General features: G+C 57.3%; 9 protein-coding genes across 9 annotated transcripts in view; 6 read left to right on the top strand and 3 right to left on the bottom strand.

Annotated features, from left to right (window-relative positions):
- Nucleotides 1–2,161: 2,161 nt before the first annotated feature.
- Nucleotides 2,162–2,808, top strand: PUNSTDRAFT_49452 (uncharacterized protein). Its single transcript, XM_007379647.1, has 2 exons — nucleotides 2,162–2,197; nucleotides 2,256–2,808. The coding sequence occupies exon 2, from the start codon at nucleotides 2,261–2,263 to the stop codon at nucleotides 2,750–2,752; it is 492 nt and encodes a 163-aa protein (XP_007379709.1). The 5' UTR covers nucleotides 2,162–2,197; nucleotides 2,256–2,260; the 3' UTR covers nucleotides 2,753–2,808.
- Nucleotides 2,809–3,134: 326 nt separating this feature from the next.
- Nucleotides 3,135–3,750, top strand: PUNSTDRAFT_49451 (uncharacterized protein). The gene has a single exon (XM_007379646.1). The coding sequence runs from the start codon at nucleotides 3,413–3,415 to the stop codon at nucleotides 3,596–3,598; it is 186 nt and encodes a 61-aa protein (XP_007379708.1). The 5' UTR covers nucleotides 3,135–3,412; the 3' UTR covers nucleotides 3,599–3,750.
- A 353-nt stretch (nucleotides 3,751–4,103) lies between these two features.
- Nucleotides 4,104–4,665, top strand: PUNSTDRAFT_140982 (uncharacterized protein; the record flags this gene model as incomplete). The annotated part of the gene is made up of 1 exon (XM_007379645.1): nucleotides 4,104–4,665. One exon carries the CDS (start codon nucleotides 4,104–4,106, stop codon nucleotides 4,593–4,595), a length of 492 nt encoding a protein of 163 aa, XP_007379707.1. The 3' UTR covers nucleotides 4,596–4,665.
- Nucleotides 4,666–5,067: 402 nt separating this feature from the next.
- Nucleotides 5,068–5,594, top strand: PUNSTDRAFT_140981 (uncharacterized protein). The gene has a single exon (XM_007379644.1). It carries the CDS (start codon nucleotides 5,076–5,078, stop codon nucleotides 5,583–5,585), a length of 510 nt encoding a protein of 169 aa, XP_007379706.1. The 5' UTR covers nucleotides 5,068–5,075; the 3' UTR covers nucleotides 5,586–5,594.
- Nucleotides 5,595–6,059: 465 nt separating this feature from the next.
- PUNSTDRAFT_140980 (uncharacterized protein) lies at nucleotides 6,060–6,967 on the top strand. The gene is made up of 2 exons (XM_007379643.1): nucleotides 6,060–6,156; nucleotides 6,214–6,967. Exon 2 carries the CDS (start codon nucleotides 6,223–6,225, stop codon nucleotides 6,718–6,720), a length of 498 nt encoding a protein of 165 aa, XP_007379705.1. The 5' UTR covers nucleotides 6,060–6,156; nucleotides 6,214–6,222; the 3' UTR covers nucleotides 6,721–6,967.
- Nucleotides 6,968–7,948: 981 nt separating this feature from the next.
- Nucleotides 7,949–8,822, top strand: PUNSTDRAFT_140979 (uncharacterized protein). Its single transcript, XM_007379642.1, has one exon. It carries the CDS (start codon nucleotides 8,060–8,062, stop codon nucleotides 8,576–8,578), a length of 519 nt encoding a protein of 172 aa, XP_007379704.1. The 5' UTR covers nucleotides 7,949–8,059; the 3' UTR covers nucleotides 8,579–8,822.
- Nucleotides 8,823–9,675: 853 nt separating this feature from the next.
- PUNSTDRAFT_140978 (uncharacterized protein) lies at nucleotides 9,676–11,377 on the bottom strand. Its single transcript, XM_007379641.1, has 5 exons — nucleotides 11,243–11,377; nucleotides 11,109–11,150; nucleotides 10,773–10,970; nucleotides 10,543–10,677; nucleotides 9,676–10,237 (listed from the first exon to the last, which is right to left on the bottom strand). The coding sequence occupies exons 1-5, from the start codon at nucleotides 11,294–11,296 to the stop codon at nucleotides 10,082–10,084; spliced, it is 585 nt and encodes a 194-aa protein (XP_007379703.1). The 5' UTR covers nucleotides 11,297–11,377; the 3' UTR covers nucleotides 9,676–10,081.
- A 1,097-nt stretch (nucleotides 11,378–12,474) lies between these two features.
- PUNSTDRAFT_49445 (phenylalanine ammonia-lyase) lies at nucleotides 12,475–15,340 on the bottom strand (the record flags this gene model as incomplete). The annotated part of the gene is made up of 8 exons (XM_007379640.1): nucleotides 12,475–12,632; nucleotides 12,698–13,197; nucleotides 13,253–13,344; nucleotides 13,415–13,739; nucleotides 13,804–14,349; nucleotides 14,460–14,783; nucleotides 14,862–15,199; nucleotides 15,262–15,340. Coding segments are annotated over 8 exons (2,255 nt in total), but the record flags the coding sequence as incomplete, so codon positions are not given.
- Nucleotides 15,341–15,893: 553 nt separating this feature from the next.
- The window catches only part of PUNSTDRAFT_49442 (uncharacterized protein), a 3,005-nt gene continuing 2,598 nt past the window's right edge, over nucleotides 15,894–16,300 (bottom strand). Inside the window, exon 4 of the mRNA XM_007379639.1 lies at nucleotides 15,894–16,283. The gene's annotated coding sequence lies outside the window, so the exon portion shown is untranslated. The remainder of the gene's footprint in view (nucleotides 16,284–16,300) is intronic.

Genomic DNA, 16,300 nt, shown 5'->3' with positions numbered 1-16,300 from the left:
CTTATAGTGAGCTCGCTTCTCCGCACTCCGTTCGAGTGCAATACGTGTGACCTTCCGACAGCGGCATCAGTGAGAATTTGCCATGCAGAACACAGCGGGCGCAGCGTACTTTCTTCATACTCATACCAGCATTCTTCAGGGACCTCCAAATAGTTGATTTTGACACCAATTTGCCACAGGAATCTTCGATTTCTTTACGGAGATCCTCGAGGTACGTGCTGCAGTTCTTCGCCAGTATACCGTGCATATACTAGTCAGAAACTGTCACGGGTAATGCCTCAAAGTAACTTGTTTGACTCAACAGCAAGTTCTTCCTCCCCAATGTGCCGGCCCCTTCCTATCAACCTCCGTGAACTCTTCGGTGTGTCCACAGACCCGGTTTCCATGGTTTGGCTGACTACACGTGAAATTGTTCGAATACTAGCTCCAGTCCAAATTGAGATGTCGCTCCTGCTGAAGAACGGAAGCATGCGGATAATAGTAGCACGAAGGTCGTTGGAGAGTGCTTTGCCGTGCATGGTGGAACATTGAGCATGGTCAAGGAGGCGCGGCACGCGCACTCCAGTCTACCGAACACATGTTCACGACCTCGGAATACAACCACACATGCACTTCGGTAGCTAAGTCCTGCATCATACGAGCTTATTCCTGAAGTCCAAGCTCCATGATTGCTCGTCAAACGGTCGATATACTCATGTGGTGTCCTTTGCACCGAGAGAGATCACACTATCCGTCATTTCTCCGAGATTTCTAGCCTTGCATCTGCAGAACGTCAAGGGCTACGACTTTCATGTATAAATCATCTAAAAATTCGCCGTCGTTGTCAAGATATCGTCGATATCCGGTGGACGTGCCCGAACGCGACAAAAGTTGTGTTGGAGCACGACGCGCCATCACTTTTGCAAACAGCAGTAATCCAATCTCCCGTTTCCTCGTCATAGGTGAATGCCCAAGTGTCCGGACCCACGATGAGGAGTGCAAGGACTTCGTAGCCTCGAGGTCGGTCCTCCATAGCATCCATGTAATCCGACAGTTGCGCCATTGCCGAACTCACACTTTCGCCAGCCCGTTTAATCTCTATGAGTACCAGGGGGACGTCACTGTCAAGTCGTGACGACGCCTTGCAGATAATAAAGTCAGGAGTGCCAGCGCTTGTGATGTTTCCCCCGACGAAGATCCCCGTTGAATCTACGGACGTGTTGGCATCCGCTTCCTCGTTTTGGTCTGAAAGAGCCGGTCGCAACTTTGGCTGGGCCTTTGTTAGAAAGCCGCCCTTTCCCCGAAATATTTCCCAAAATAGTCCTCCAATAGGACCATAATAACTGGCTTCGTATTGCTTCTCCGCGTAGATGAGGTTATTGATACGCGACAAAATCCAAACAGGTATGTCTTCGTACATCTAAATCAAACTGAAAGTGAGTACGTCGAGGCACGGGTCCGTGGTTGTAGAAGTATCTCGACCTTATCAGAAGACACCAGATATACACTGATGGTCACAAACGGAGGCCCGTTCAGTTCTTATTTAGCTATAAGTATTGATGTCAGTTAGGCTTCTCACGAAGCTCCGTGCAAAGAAGAGAACCAAAGGGCACACCTCTGTGTACTCAGAGGAGCAGTCTCGATGGAGCTGGTGGTGAGGAAACTGCATCAAAACTTCTCTCTGCACTTATACTCTCAAGACTGGAGAGGTGGTAATAAAGGTGCGAAGTTCAATTGCTGTCTTCCAACAATCGACTTTGAGATAAAATGAGCCTGAGAGCCGCATTACTATAAGAATTATAAAAGTCATCCAGCATCCAGGGTGCAGTCTGAAGTGCTATCCCAGACAACTATAATGCTGCAGCTGCAGGTAAATGTTTGACAATCACATATTCAGTACCAACACATTATAGGATGGGGCAGAAAGACCTGCATTTCCGGGTCATCTATTCTCTGAGCGGCAAGGAACCGTATGTTGCAGTCAAGGAACTATTGTCAGCCACATGTGTGACTGCACAGAAGACAGGCACTGCGAGATGGGAATAATAGCGCTGTGAAGGATGATGCTTTGATTCGCGGTCAATCCGAAGGTGCGGTTGCAGTCACGTGGCGAAGTTGAGAAACATTCAAAAGCCACGAGCGGTTGCATGCATAGGATCCCATACCAAAGCATACACAGATTCTTCCGTCATTGCACGTCTTTGAGCACCATCGATTTGTACGAGCGCTGTCTTCAGGTTGATTGTATCCCTCACTGACGTAGCTGCACGTTATAGGTACCATGGGTGCGACTGTTTTTGCCGGCTATATGCTCAGTGACGCAGACGCCCGAGCCTGGGCGGAAAAGCACGGCTGGCATGTATCGGAGAACAGTAGCGTTGGCCGCTGCATACGGCGCCATTGGGAGGAGCTCCACACAGATGCGTCCGGCGACGTAATGTCAACGGATTGGCCCAAAGCCAAGAAAAAGCGGGTTCTGGACGAGCACGGAGAAGTAGTGCGCCACCAAATCGTCAGACAGGGCAATCCCATCGTGTTGGTCGTGCGCGCAAAACGCTACGACCCGAAGGCAACCGCTTCCACCTGTATTTGGATCGAGGAAAGGGACTCTGATCGCGAATTAAAGGCCATCCTAGAGGGAGCGCATGGGATTGAGTGGAAATGGGTCATGGTTCCTGACCCGTTCATGCTGCTCCCGTTTGATTTCGTTGAAGACGTTCCAGAGGATTACTACAGACGCGGGTCCGAGCGAGTATTGGTTAACGTCGAGTAAACTGGGGACGCGGATATCTGTCGCCTGATGCATCTATGCTTACTTCTACGCAAACGGAGCCCGGTAGAATTGTTTATGCATTGTAGACGTGTTTACAGAGAAATGAAAGCCTCGAGTCATCGCGTCGGCTCTTTCGCGAAGGATTCGATATGACCATGTCCGAGCCATGTGGCGCTCTCGCTCTCTTTCTCGTACTTCACGCTTTGCTTCCAGTGCGCGGCCACTGCGGTGTGGGCACCCAGTCTCGGAAACGAAGCGCGTTGGCAAAGAATTGAATTCACGTCAGTGTGTCTAGCCACCAAATCTTTGACGTTCAGTCCACACCCCAGCGCATCCATAGCTTCCGAAATCGACCATGCCCATAAGTACGAGGAGCCGACGTATTCGCCGGGTACAAGATCGGTTTACCCGACGCCGAAAGATGGGCGCGGAAGCATAGCTGGCTGGCCGACGACGAGGACGGCATAGACGCGCCGATAGCAATCGCGCGGGCCTGGGACCGCGCTCGCCTGAACCATCCTCGTGACCGACTGGCCCAAGGCGCTGCTCAGGCGGAACGCCGACGGCGAAGACGAGTTCGCTCGCCGGGGCACGCCCATCGTCCTCATCGCGCGCCAGACGCGGTACGACCCGACTGCGACGTCGTCCACCTGCCAGCCGATGGAAGAGCGCGAATCCGACCGCAAGTTCAAGGCCATACTCGAGAATGACGGCCTCAGGCTGCAATGGGTAACCGTCCTCGACGTGTGGTTCCACCTCCCGTCGGACTACGTCCGGCCCAAGCAGACAGCGCCCTCGTCTGTCCCCGGAGCAGCAGCAGCCGCCGCCGCCGCATCATCTGCCTGAGATCCACTGTCGCAGCTTCCACGGCTTAGCAACAACTGCCCGTCGTGTGGACTTTTCTCCTGCGCGCTGCTCGTACCCCCGCACCGAATTCTCTCTCGTTTGTATCTTGCCACAGTTCCTGTTCACGTCGAAGTGGGGTGAAGGCACTTACCACCATGTCCGTAGCATCATACCCCCCCTCCCCTCGCCATTCTCCGTCGTTCATGCAAGCTGTGCTTAGCGTAATATATGTCACGACCGTCAACGCGCCGTATTCTCGATGAAATTGCCTGAACGCGCAGATTGGGGTTGGTCCTCTGCGGAAACGCCACGGTCATTCCGTCGGAGGTCACGTGGCGTGGTTGAGAAACATTCGAATTCGAAAGCCGTGCAGCTGAGCCGAATACCAGAACCTATATCATATACGGGCTCCTCCATCGTGTTGCATCTTTGATTGTGTCTGATCTGTACGAGCGCTGATTACACTCTGATGAAAGCCTTCACTAACGAGTGCATGACAGGTACCATGGGTGCACCTGTCTACGCCGGATATATGCTCAGCTACGCAAACGCTGAAGCCTGGATCAAAAAGCGTGGCTGGCATCTATCCGAAGACGGATTCGTTGGCCAATGCATACGGCAGAACTGGGACAAGCTTGGCCCAAAGGTGTCCGGCAAAGTCGTACCAACGGACTGGCCGAAGGCCAAGTTCAAGCGGGTCTTCGACGACCACGGAGAAGTAGTGCGGCACGAACTTGTCAGAAAGGGCAACCCCAGTGTAATGATCGCGTGCGTGTCGTACTACGACCCGAGGGCAACCGCTTCTAGCTGTATTTGGGTTGAGGAAAGGGAGTCCGATCGCCAGCTGAAGGCCATCCTAGAGGGAACGCACGGAATAGAGTGGAAATGGGTCATGGTTCCTGACCCGTTCATGCTCCTTCCGTTCGATTTCATCGAGGACGTCCCAGAAGATTACTACAGGCGCGGATCCGAGCGAATACCCGTGAATGTCGAGTAAACTGGGGAGGATTGTAGACGATATCTGTTGCTGAAGCTTCTAGGCTTACTTTCATGCAATCCGAGGGTTAGAATTGTTTATGCATGGTCTACTCATTACGTCGGCATTATAGAGGTATGGTATGGTGGTATGGATGTTATATGCCTTGAGACAGGACATCGGCCCTTCCGCAAAGGTTCCGATGTTAGATTGCCTATTCGTCAAGACTTGAGGCGGGTCCGGTGCTTCGTGGCGCTCTTACAGGCTCTTACTCTCCTTCTCGTACTTCATGCTTTGCTTACAGTGCCGTGCGGACACCCAATGTCGGCGACGAAGCGCGTAAGCGAACTGTTTACGTCAGCATCCAACCACTAAATTCCTGACGATGCTACTGCCTACCTCTCGAATACGTTCACACCGTTCTGTAGCAATCCGTGGTCAGTGTTCTCTTGCCCTTTCTGTCATGCGCTCTGATTTACGACCTTCGAGTGCAGGTTCACCATGCTAGAACGCGGAACCGACGTCTTTGCGGGTTACAAGATCAGCTGTTCCGAAGCCGAGAGATGGGCGCGGAAGCATCGCTGGCTGACGGACGACACTACTCCCGCACCCACGGCCATCGCTCTTGCCTGGCACCGCGCTGGCGCAGACGACCGCGCCACCATTATCCCGACCGACTGGCCCAAGGCGCTGCTCAGACGGAACGCCAACGGCGAAGACGAGTTCGCTCGCCGGGGCACGCCCATCGTCCTCATCGCGCGCCAAACACGGTACGACCCAACCGCGACGTCGTCCACCTGCCAGCCGATGGAGGAGCGCGAGTCCGACCTCAAGTTCAAGGCGATACTCGAGAAGGACGGTCTCAAGCCGAAGTGGGTGACCGTTCCCGATCCGTGGTTCTACCTTCCGTCGGACTATGTCCGACCCAAGCCGACGACGAGCCCCTCGTCCGAGCCCGAAGCCGCGGCCGCATCATCTGCCCGGTCTCTTGTTACAGCTTCCACGGCCTGACCACAGCTGCCCCCCCGTCGTGTCGAGACTTTACCCCTACGCGTTGCTCGGTATATAGATGCCTCTTTCTCAAATGTGTTGCGTTTGTGTCTTGCTACGGTGCCTGTTCAAGTCGGAAATGGTGAAGGCACTTGCCACCACTTCCGTGGCATCGTATTCCGTCGCCGTCTCTGTCGTTTGTGCCAAATGTACGGATTCCCGATGGATATAACCTGTCTTCTGTTATCTTCCTCCAGTGTACTGAACGGGCAGATTGGGCGAGTGATGACATGGACCGATATTATCTGCGCTTGGTCCTCACGCGACAGCAGACGATGATGTGCGGTGGCTTAACAGACCAATAACAGGCGGGTTCGACGTGTACCTCTGCATTGCGGGCGGATAATGAGTTGATGCGATCGGTGTACCGTGGGATGTTCGCCGGAACGTGTTCGCCGAGCATTTTGTCAGTCGTTCGAACGTCCTCAGAGCCGGAGTTAACCGACCGTCCCTGGAGGGCCTCCGAGACGCAGACTGCCGTTTACCTTTCAGACCCATTTGGCGCGTTTATACTGTGTCATAGCGATACGTGGTCAGTGCCGCCCTACCTTTGTCCTCACGCGCTCTGATAATCGTGCTTCGAGCGCAGGTTCCAACCATGCGAGAACGCGGAACCGACGTCTTTGCGGGTTACAAGATCAGCTATCCTGAAGCCGAGAGATGGGCGCGGAGACATCGCTGGCTGACGAACGACACTACTCTCGCATCCACGGCCATTGCGCTTGCCTGGCACCGCGCGGGCCTGGATGACCGCGCCACCATCATCCCGACCGACTGGCCCAAGGCGCTGCTCACGCGGAACGCCAACGGAGAAGACGAGTTCGCTCGCCGGGGCACGCCCATCGTCCTCATCGCGCGCCAGACGCGGTACGACCCGACTGCGACGTCGTCCACCTGCCGGCCGATGGAGGAGCGCGAGTCGGACCTCAAGTTCAAGGCGATCCTTGAGAAGGACGGTCTCAAGCCGAAGTGGGTGACCGTCCCCGACCCGTGGTTTTACCTTCCGTCGGACTACGTCCGGCCCAAGCCTGCGCCTTCTGCAGCACCCGGATCCGCGTCGTCTGCCGAGGCTCTTGCTGCAGCTTCCATGGCTTAATGACAACTGCCCGCCGAGTCGACTTTACCTCGCGCCCTTCTTGAGCCCCCGCACTGATGCTTCTTTCTCGAAGCCCTTTGACGTTTGTGCCCTGCTACAGCTCCTGCTCGTGTCGAAGTGTTAAGGGACTTGCCATCACGTCCGTGGCATCATATCCCCGTCGCCATTCTCCGTCCGTTCATGTCAAATGTACGTAACGTAGTAGTATGTCGTGACCGACAACGCACCGTATACTCGACCATATCGCCCATCTTTTGTCGTCTGCCTTCCCATCACTGAACGCGCAGATCGGGTGGGTAATTGGATGAACCGATATCGTGCAATAATGTCCAGTGGTGAGGTTGCTGCGCGCACAATTGTACACTTGAACATGACGTAGAAAACTTATTGAGGCGGTCCTCTGTGCGGTAATCTCCCGAGCTCAGGTGTACGTAAATGATAGCGGTTGACTTGGATGTGAGATATACAATGACTGTCTGTCGTGTAGCAGACGTCGCGGACTGACCTCGGTTGCACCTTGGCGATGAAGAATATGGCGAGCAGGAATGACATTGGAGTGAAGGCGAGCGCGTGTTTGGGGATGGATGGTCGAAAACAATTGCTACATTTCTGCAGGTTGCAACAGTGATATAAATCAACCTATCGTCATGATCATAGTACAGTATCCAAGTAATACATCGATTCCGGCCACATATATCCACAAAATCAGAAGACTTGGCTCGGAGCGCGTTTCTTCTGGTCTGCAACCTGTTGGAGAATCTGGCGGAAAGCTGTTCCACCCGTCACGAGAGCAGCGCCGTCGTGGGCCCACTTCCTCTGGGCCGCATTCCAAGTATACTTCCAGGTCTCCCCGCCCAGAATAAGAAGCGCAACGACATGCGCACCCTGCGGTTTGCCCTGGAGAAAACAACGTCAATCGTCGGCGATATCGAGAAGCGAGCAGTCTTCTAGCCAGAATCGGCGGCTAAAGACAATGGGTATCCCGGATCCTGCATGTGCAGGTGAGGCTCAGCTATCGACAAGCGCCAGAGGACAATGATGTTTTGCGCTCGTAGGCATCTCCTTTGAGCTCGTTCAGTAGAACTGGCAGGGGCGATCGATGAGAACGGAGGACTCTGGGAACGGCGCGAGCGGAAAGAATAGCGGTCACATGACCGTCTGGTTGGATACGTATTGACGCGCCAAGAGCTGAAGACATCCCCTGGATTACCCCAGAGGTTCAGACTGCCGTTTACCTCTCTTAAACACATTTGAACCGTGTTATAGCGATACGTGGTAGTTGGCTTGCCTCTATCCTCACGCGGCTCTGATATTCGTGTTTTCGAGTGCAGATTTGACCATGCGAGAACGCGGAGCCGACGTGTACGCTGGCTACAAGATCAGCCTGTCCGACGCCGAGAGGTGGGCGCGGAAGCACAGCTGGCTGACGGACGACGACGACACCACCCCCGCATCCACGGCCATCGCGCTCGCCTGGCACCGCGCCGGCGCAAACGGGCGCGCCTCCATCATCCCGACCGACTGGCCCAAGGCGCTGCTCAGACGCAACGCCAACGGCGAAGACGAGTTCGCTCGCCGGGGCACGCCCATCGTCCTTCTCGCGCGCCAAACGCAATACGACCCGACTGCGACGTCGTCCACCTGCCAGCCGATGGAGGAGCGCGAGTCCGACCGCAAGTTCAAGGCAATCCTCGAGCAGGACGGTCTCAAGCCGAAGTGGGTGACCGTTCCCGACCCGTGGTTCCTCCTCCCGTCGGACTACGTGCGGCCCAAGCCCGCGCCTTCTTCCGAATCTTCGGCACCTGAATCCGCGTCGCCCGCCCAGGCTCCTCGTCCCCCATGCCGATGCGTCTTTTAAATGTGTCTTGTGTTGTTTGTGGCCAGTCGGGGTTTCGCTGTCACGTCGTCGAGATTTCTAGTGAAGGCACTACTTACCGCCTCGTTCCATATGCTCTCGCTTCGCGGTGGGGTTTACATTTGACCGTCGACTTGATGCACTAGAGTTGGGAAAGGGCGGGGTCCCGGCAATTCACCTTCGCTTGCACCGCTGTAGTACAACAAATCATGTCCATACTCATCAAATCTGCGTAGAATGTTTGCCGTTCCAGGGTTTTAAGGCAGGGCTAGAGCAAACGCTGGTAATGTGGAGCTCTATGGCGTTATCACGTGTGCGCCGCCAAAGCCTCCAGACCACTCTCAGATACGCCCTGAACTCGAGAAAGATGACTTATCGTTCGTTGGAGTAGAATTATGAGTGGAGAGATCTGTCCAACATTTAATTATCTATCGATGCCTGGCCGTATTTTTTCAATAACCTAGACAGTCGGCGTGTTAGCCAAGGCTGTAGGCACTGTTAGATACATGTATACGGCGGGGGTAGCATGCGATGATCTTACCTCTACCGCGCCCAATGTGGGAGAAGGTAGAGGGCCAACCGCCGGCGTGAGGCCACGTCCGGCGGTTGCCGGTCATGGTTGGGGATGTCGTCGTCTCGGCGTTACTCTAACACCTGATATATTTTCGGGATAAAGAGCTGTGCGGACGGGGATTTTCCTCGTCTTGGGTACATTTCACTCTTCGTGCACCAAAAGGCGGGAATTTAATCACGTGACATCACCTGTTTGCACTGGCCCTGCCTTAATTCAAGTTGGAGATTGAACTCAAACATAGCTACGGTTAGAGATGCATACTAATTCCAGGCGGGGAGACAAGCTACATAACTCGGTGGCGTGTATGATCTCTGTGTTCAGTGGACTGACTGCTACAGCTCGAGCCGACGGAGCGCGACGTCGTTCTCGCGCACGAGGTGTGCGCCCGGTCTGGGTTCAATGCCGCTCGCGCTTGAGCGATAAATCTCAGCTTGGACCCAACATCCCTCCTTCGCACAGATAGCACAAAGCGCCAAGCTCAAAATAATAACCCTGGCTCGCGATCCCGCAAGGACAATATGAGTATGAGGGTATGGGAGAGCAGCACTAGGTACGATGTTACATCACAAAGGGGGGAAAACGTAAGCCAGACGGGAGAAAGAGAGGGAGGGAAGGAAGCGAAAAGGGGGGCGCTCGTGCGGGCGGGTCGTGACGGCGGCGGCGTCGGGAGGTCGAAGGGCACGCAGTCAAAGGGTGGGAGTGCAAAGAAGCTCAAGTGATCGTCGAGGGTGTGGCGAGGGGGAATGTTGAGGTGGGGTAGCAAGTAGCGAGCGAGCGAGAGAGATCCAACACAACCGTTCCTTCCGTCCAGACCGAAAAAAAACCAACCGCGCAAAGATAACCCTCCCCCTTCCCCTCACCCACCGCCCGCGCCCACCTATTACCCTTCTCCGCCGCCGGTCGAAGATCCCGCTAGGCCCCCCAGACACCGCCTAGAGCACGACGCAGTGGTGCTTCTTGCCACCCTTCGGCCGGCTAAGGAGCGCGGCCCGGGTCGCGTACTGGAACACCTCGCGCACGCCCTCGCCCGTGCGCGCCGAGCACTCGAGGTAGTGCCGCGCGCCGATCTTCTGCGCGACGGCCATGCCCTGCGAGACACGAGAAAGAACAAGGTTCAGATGAGCCCGGGAAAAAAAAGTCCATCGTGCGAGAAGAATGAATGACAAGGGACATGAGAAGGAACGGAGCGGGCTGGGAAACCGGACGTGTCACGATTGGCGAACGCGGTGTCGTCATCGCACCATCGAGCAACTCTTTAGAAGGCCGAGATGCCCGTCCCTCGAAACCCAAGCAACGCAGACGACCACCAAAACAACGACAGCCAGAGAAGAAAGGAGAACAGAACAGAAAACGAGGAGATCAGAAAGGGGTGAAGACGGGACAACAGACGTACCTCTTCGGGTGTTACCGGCCTCTGGCTGGTCTTCCGTAGCTCCTCGATGACGCGCGGGTCGCGACGCAGATCCTTCTTGCACGCGACGAGGATGATGGGCAGGCCGGCGCAAAAGTGCATCACCTCCGAGATCCACTGTGAAGCAAACACACACGATCGCGTAAGCGCGCATGACTCAAAACGACTCGGGGAAACGGCCAAGTCGGTAAAAAAAAGAGAAAAAACGGCACCTTCTCCTGGACGTTGTCGAGCGAGTCGGGCGAGTCGATGGCGAAGCAGATGAGGATGACGTGCGAGTCGGGGTAGCTGAGCGGGCGGAGGCGGTCGTAGTCTTCCTGGCCGGCGGTATCCCACAAGGCGAGCTCGACGTGCTTGCCGTCGACCTCGACATCGGCGACGTAGTTCTCGAACACGGTCGGCACGTAGACCTATCGTCGTTTCCGCGGATGACAGGGTCGTTTGTTGTGGGATAGATCGTCGCGGGGGAGGAAGGGAGGAGGAGGAACCAAAATCGAACGATTCGTCAGCGCTATTCGGCAGGTAGTGACGATAACACGGGCACGCACCTCAGGGAAGGTACCCTTGGAGAAGACTATGAGGAGACAGGTCTGCAGCGGCAAGAGTCAGTCCCGCATCACCACCGACCCGGCCGAAGCGCCAGCAGAGCGCCGCACGCCAGCAACGCTAAGACGACTCCTACCTTTCCGCAAGCACCGTCGCCGACGATGACGAGCTTCCTGCGTATCTCGGACATGGCTTGCGCGAGGTGTTCGTTGGAGGGTCGTTCGGATGGCCTGGTCAGAGGAAGGGCGCAAGGCGGTCGGGAGACGTTGCGGGAGGGTTGCTTTTCAAGCCCGGCACGTTGATACGACGGGGGGGTGTCATCACAGGCTCCGTCCCAGCCCGACCCCTGCCTTTTCTCACCCTGCCCACGCCACCCCCTAGCCTCCCCTCCTCCCTCGTCTGCACTGCGTTTGCTGATCCAGTCCACCGCAGCGCACACCTGCGTGTTTCTCCCGCTATCGTACGACTTCGCCGTGGTGGTATCATACAGTATATCACGGGGCCCTACCACGGCGCACAGGCTCGCCATCCGTGGGCCTGTGCAACGCAGCCTCTGGCGCAGCGCATCGCATTTGATCACCACGATCAGAACCGAGCACGGTCAGCAGTAACTCTGCCAACTCGATAGCTTTCCGGTCTTCGTAGCCTCCGTACATACTCCTGCAACGTCACCGCCGCACATTCTGCCCGGGCACCGGCGTCTTCTCCTGCAGCTGTTCATGTGCACCGATACCTACCGCGCCATCACTATCGCAAGGCGCCTTCGCGCAGATCCTTCTCCACATGCGGCCTCGCAGGGCCGTTCCAACGCGGCCTTGCCTTACCCCAACACGTCGATCCGCGATGGGGTACTCCACGACAGCACACGCCACTGGTAACGGGTAACGGCTTCACGCAGACACCCGAATGGTGCCCTCCTTTCAACGGACCCGCGTACTCCGGAGCAGGGTCTGACTGGCCGCTTGTTCGATCCGCCAGGCTTTAGATGCTTTGGATCAAGTCGATGCCACCTCTCCTCGCGCGATGGTCTCGGCACCCTGAGGTTCTAAATGCAGCGTCCACCATTCGACGTCTTCCACGCTTGATCGCAGTTCTCTGCTCATATGGCACTCGCGTTTCCTTCCTCGGCGTTTAATCCACTCGCACGTCCTTCCTACACACCTTGCATCTCTTGACCGAGTCGCACGGCTCGTGTGCTTTCTCGCGCGTACCGAGACCCAATATGTTTCAAGCTAGAAAACAGCAGCAGTACTGCTCTTCACGGCAACATATCGCCGATCCGCCGCGGCGTGGCTCTAGCGTGTTCAGTTTCCGATAACGCAATATTTATATAGCACTCCCCGAAAGTCTTCGCCGGGACAAAGTAGGCCACCCGATAGATATAACAGCGCACGAAGCGTGTGTAGTATACAAGAGATTAGAATATCAGTCGATCTCTACACGAACCGTTTCATTCTAGATCTGCTCGCGATATATCACCCCAACATCTCCACGAGCACATCCCTGATCTGACCATCCCTGATCGCCTGGAGAACGCAAACCGCCGAATCAGCATCGAGTCCATCCGTCGAAGATACCCAAAGCTCCTCACCTCATACACCCTCGACACGTTCTCCCCCACCGTCACATCCTCCACCCCCAACCCCTCCTTGAACATCCCCCAATTCTCCTTTCCGTGCATCCTCACCCCGAGCGTCCCCCTCACAAACGCATACATCTTCCCCGTCCTCCCCATCCTCCCCTCCGCGCTCCTCGTCCCCTTGACGTACTCCTCCCTAAGCTCCCTCAGCAGCTCCCCCATCCTCCCCGCGACGCCCGCGCGGAACGCCTGCACCGACTCCACCTTCACCTCCGCAGCAGCATGGTCGAGGATCGGCACCACCGTCGCCTCTGCCACTTTCCGCATCCTCGGCGCAACGTCCATGCTCGTCGTCGCGTCCAACGCGTCCCTCGTCGCGCGCCGCACCGTCCTCAGCAGCGCGCCACCGTCGTCGTCGACGACGAGGCGCGGAAAATGCTTCGCGAGCTCGTCTTCCAAGATGGCGTCCGCGCCGCCCTCGAGGTCGGCCTGCATAGCCCGGAGATCGATTGCTGAACAGGAGCGATGCGCGTTAGCTTTCGGACCGGGAACGAATCAAACACGAACCTCGGCACAGGAGGTACAGGTACGACGCCATCAGCTGGGACAGCACTTGCACCGAATCGACCGTCGCCCTCGCCGATATCAGCGCCAACGAACTAGCCGGCAAAGGAGCCTCGCGTCAGCCCTCCTCCTCCACGCCACACCCAGCAAAAGATGGCTACTCACTTCACCGCCTGATTATGCATCTCCGCGCTCTGCACGTGCGTCGACACCGGCCCCGCCAGGTACCCGAGCTCGCTCACGTACGCCGCCCCGGCTATATCCAGCCCTTTGCCGTGGAAGTTCAGGGACGGATCCGTGGCCGCGAGCGAGGGCGGCAGGCCGCGGCTCGTCGCCGGGTTCAGCATCTCCGTCATCTGCGCGAACATGAGCTTGCCGATCGCGTGCATCGCGAGCCGCGTCTTCTCCATCGCGTTCGTCACCGCCGTCGCCTGGAAATTGCCGCCGTGGTGGACGGCCCCGCGCTCGTCCACGAGCGGGTTGTCCGTCGCTAGAAAAAAGAAAAAAAGCGTCAGCCCGCGCAGAACAGAAAAAAAAAACGAAAAAAAACGAACTGGAGTTGCACTCGAGCGCGACGCTCGCCACCGCCGCCATCACGTCCTCCATCTGCGGCCCCAGCCACTGCGCCGCCGTCCGCAACGGGTACCGATCCTGCCTCAACTCGCCCGCATCCTCCTCCACCGTCCTCTCCTCCCCCCCTCCCCCCTCCCTCTGCACCCACGCGCTCCCCTCCACCAACCGCCTCACCGCCCGCGCCGCCTCGACCTGCCCCCGGTGCGGCCGACACACCTCGTGCACGAACGGCGCAAACGAGCCGGGCGCGCCCCGGAGCGCCTCGACGCCCATCGCGGTGCACACGAGCGCGAGCGAGGCGAGCGACGCCGCGTCCGAGAGCGCGAGCGCGCCGAGCCCCGCGCTGAACGCCGTCCCGTTCAGCACGCCGAGGTGTTCCTTCGGCTGGAGCGCGAGCGGCTCGAGCCCGTGCGCGGCGAGCGCCCGCGCGGACGACACCACGCGCCGTGCGCCGGGCGGACCGTCCCAGACGCGGATCGCCGGGTTCCCGATGATCGTCCCCGCGACGTACGACAGCGGCGAGAGATCTACCCAGAACGACGCGCAATAGAAAGGGAAAGAAGAAGAAAAAAACGATATCCGAAGACGAATGAGTTCCGCCCGTTTCGATCAAAGATAAGAGGAGCGAAGAACTGACCTCCCGATGCGGAGATGCTGCCCCTGAGCGGGACGAGCGGGACGATGTTGGCGCGGAGGAGCGCGACGAGGCGCTCGATGAGCTCCCAGCGGACGGCGGAGTGGCCCCGGATAAGGCTGTTCACGCGGACGACCATCGCGGCGCGCACCCAGGCCTCGGGCATGCTCGTCGATGCCAGCGGGTCGAGCAGCGGCAGCGGGCGCGTCACTTCTTCTTCTTCTTCTTCTTCTTCATCCGCCGAGATGGGTACGGGGAGGATGCCGGCGTGCTGGTGCTGGAGGAGCGCGAGGCCGAGCAAGTGCGTTTCTTTCGTCCTGGTATCGGCTGCGTGCGCATATAGGCGGTCAGAATCCCGAGTTGGATACAGATTGAGAGGGAAGGAGAAGAATGGTGGTGGCTTACCGCTCCCTCCGAACCCGGTCGTTACGCCGTACACGCTCTTCCCGTCCGCGATCTTCGATTCGATCGCGCGTCGGCTAGCGAGAACGCGTCTCTTCGTGTTAGTGGGGGCTTCATCGCCGCCGGTGGCAGCGTCCGTATATGCGCGTTTGTTGGACGAATGATCGCCACTAGCACCGTTCGCATGCCCGTTCGCATGCCCGTTGACCTTAGCGTGGTGCACACTCGCCGAAAGCTCGGTTTTGTCGCAGGTGGTCACGGCCGTGCCAAAGCGCGATACGGCGCTGACAGCCGCGATGCTGAGCCCATGCCCCGATATCCGTACGAGACCTTCGCCAGAGCTAAGCAAGCAAAGACTTTGGTGAGCGGAATGTCCGAGCAGATACGCGTGGGAACAAGTCACCGAAACGCCTTCAACCGCTTGGACTCGTCCACGACGTGCTCGACCAACCCGCAGGCGCTGTTCATGGCGTCGTGCATCTCGAGAAAACCCGTTGATGCTCTCTGCCATGTCTGTTTCTCTTTATATACCTCCCAGCATCAGCGCTTGGGCTGTATTTTCGACCGCCGATGACGTTCGCTCCTATCCGCCCTGTCAGGCGGCGCATCACGCTAGGCCAACACGGGCGGAACTTGATTGGGGAACCGTCCATTTCGAGCCCTTGCGAACAAGACTACGGCGTATCAGACCTTCTGGCAGTCGAGAACCCGCACGCTTCGGGAAGTACGATCCGCGGTGCGATGTGTGTGCGTGTGTCCATCCCCTTGGACTTTTGCCTCCCTCCGTCCGTAGAAACCGCGCTCCGTGGGCCCGAACGCTTTCGCGACGTATGTCGGATGACGTCCCTTTTTGCAGGACGTGTATCTTCCGCCTCTTGCACGAACACCCGCAGTTGTGGACTACATCCTCTAATCGTCGCGGCAATATCTGAGCTAGCAGCACAGCGCGGGACCGCGGCCATCGCCTCAATATGGATCCCTTCAACATAAACGGATACCATGGTGCCTTCGGAGCTGCTCTCGGCATACTGATAAGTGATATTTAGTGATATTTCGACCGTAGTGACGACGCGTTATCATCCGGCACTAACTACGGACAAGTAAGGAACTCGTTCCCCCTCTCATGGCACCATCTTTGGACCCATCTTCAAAGACGGCAGCTTATCTTGCCGAACGAGTTGCCCTCGATGGTATATGCTAAGGCGCGATAAAGGTAAGCTCCTCGATCAGGTCACTATATAGGGAGTGCATTCCACGCCGCAGGGTACAAGCCCGCCCGTCGACTGCATTCCATACCCTCGCACGCAACCAACGATTGCGTACCGTGTCTCTCGTTCGACCGTTGCCCCGTCTCAAGCAACGTCCCAAAGCCGAGGATTCGGCCACTCATTGCCACATTCGGCGCAAGATCCGCCCGGGGGGGGGGGGGGGGGGGGGGTCCC

This window comes from Punctularia strigosozonata (genome assembly GCF_000264995.1).
Source record: "Punctularia strigosozonata HHB-11173 SS5 unplaced genomic scaffold PUNSTscaffold_2, whole genome shotgun sequence".
Classification (NCBI taxonomy): Eukaryota; Fungi; Basidiomycota; class Agaricomycetes; order Corticiales; family Punctulariaceae; genus Punctularia; species Punctularia strigosozonata.
The sequence above is the reverse complement of the archived record's forward strand: the minus strand, read 5'-3'. Positions and strand labels throughout refer to the sequence as shown.

Excerpts from the sequence above, each read along its gene's own strand:
- PUNSTDRAFT_49452 (XM_007379647.1), top strand. The coding sequence starts at position 2,261 with ATGGGTGCGACTGTTTTTGCCGGCTATATGCTCAGTGACGCAGACGCC.
- PUNSTDRAFT_49451 (XM_007379646.1), top strand. The coding sequence starts at position 3,413 with ATGGAAGAGCGCGAATCCGACCGCAAGTTCAAGGCCATACTCGAGAAT.
- PUNSTDRAFT_140981 (XM_007379644.1), top strand. The coding sequence starts at position 5,076 with ATGCTAGAACGCGGAACCGACGTCTTTGCGGGTTACAAGATCAGCTGT.
- PUNSTDRAFT_140980 (XM_007379643.1), top strand. The coding sequence starts at position 6,223 with ATGCGAGAACGCGGAACCGACGTCTTTGCGGGTTACAAGATCAGCTAT.
- PUNSTDRAFT_140979 (XM_007379642.1), top strand. The coding sequence starts at position 8,060 with ATGCGAGAACGCGGAGCCGACGTGTACGCTGGCTACAAGATCAGCCTG.
- PUNSTDRAFT_140978 (XM_007379641.1), bottom strand. The coding sequence starts at position 11,296 with ATGTCCGAGATACGCAGGAAGCTCGTCATCGTCGGCGACGGTGCTTGC. Across the intron at positions 10,971-11,108 it reads CCAAGGGTACCTTCCCTGAG|GTCTACGTGCCGACCGTGTT; the intron begins GTGCGTGCCCGT and ends AAACGACGATAG. Across the intron at positions 10,238-10,542 it reads GGCCGGTAACACCCGAAGAG|GGCATGGCCGTCGCGCAGAA; the intron begins GTACGTCTGTTG and ends CGTGTCTCGCAG.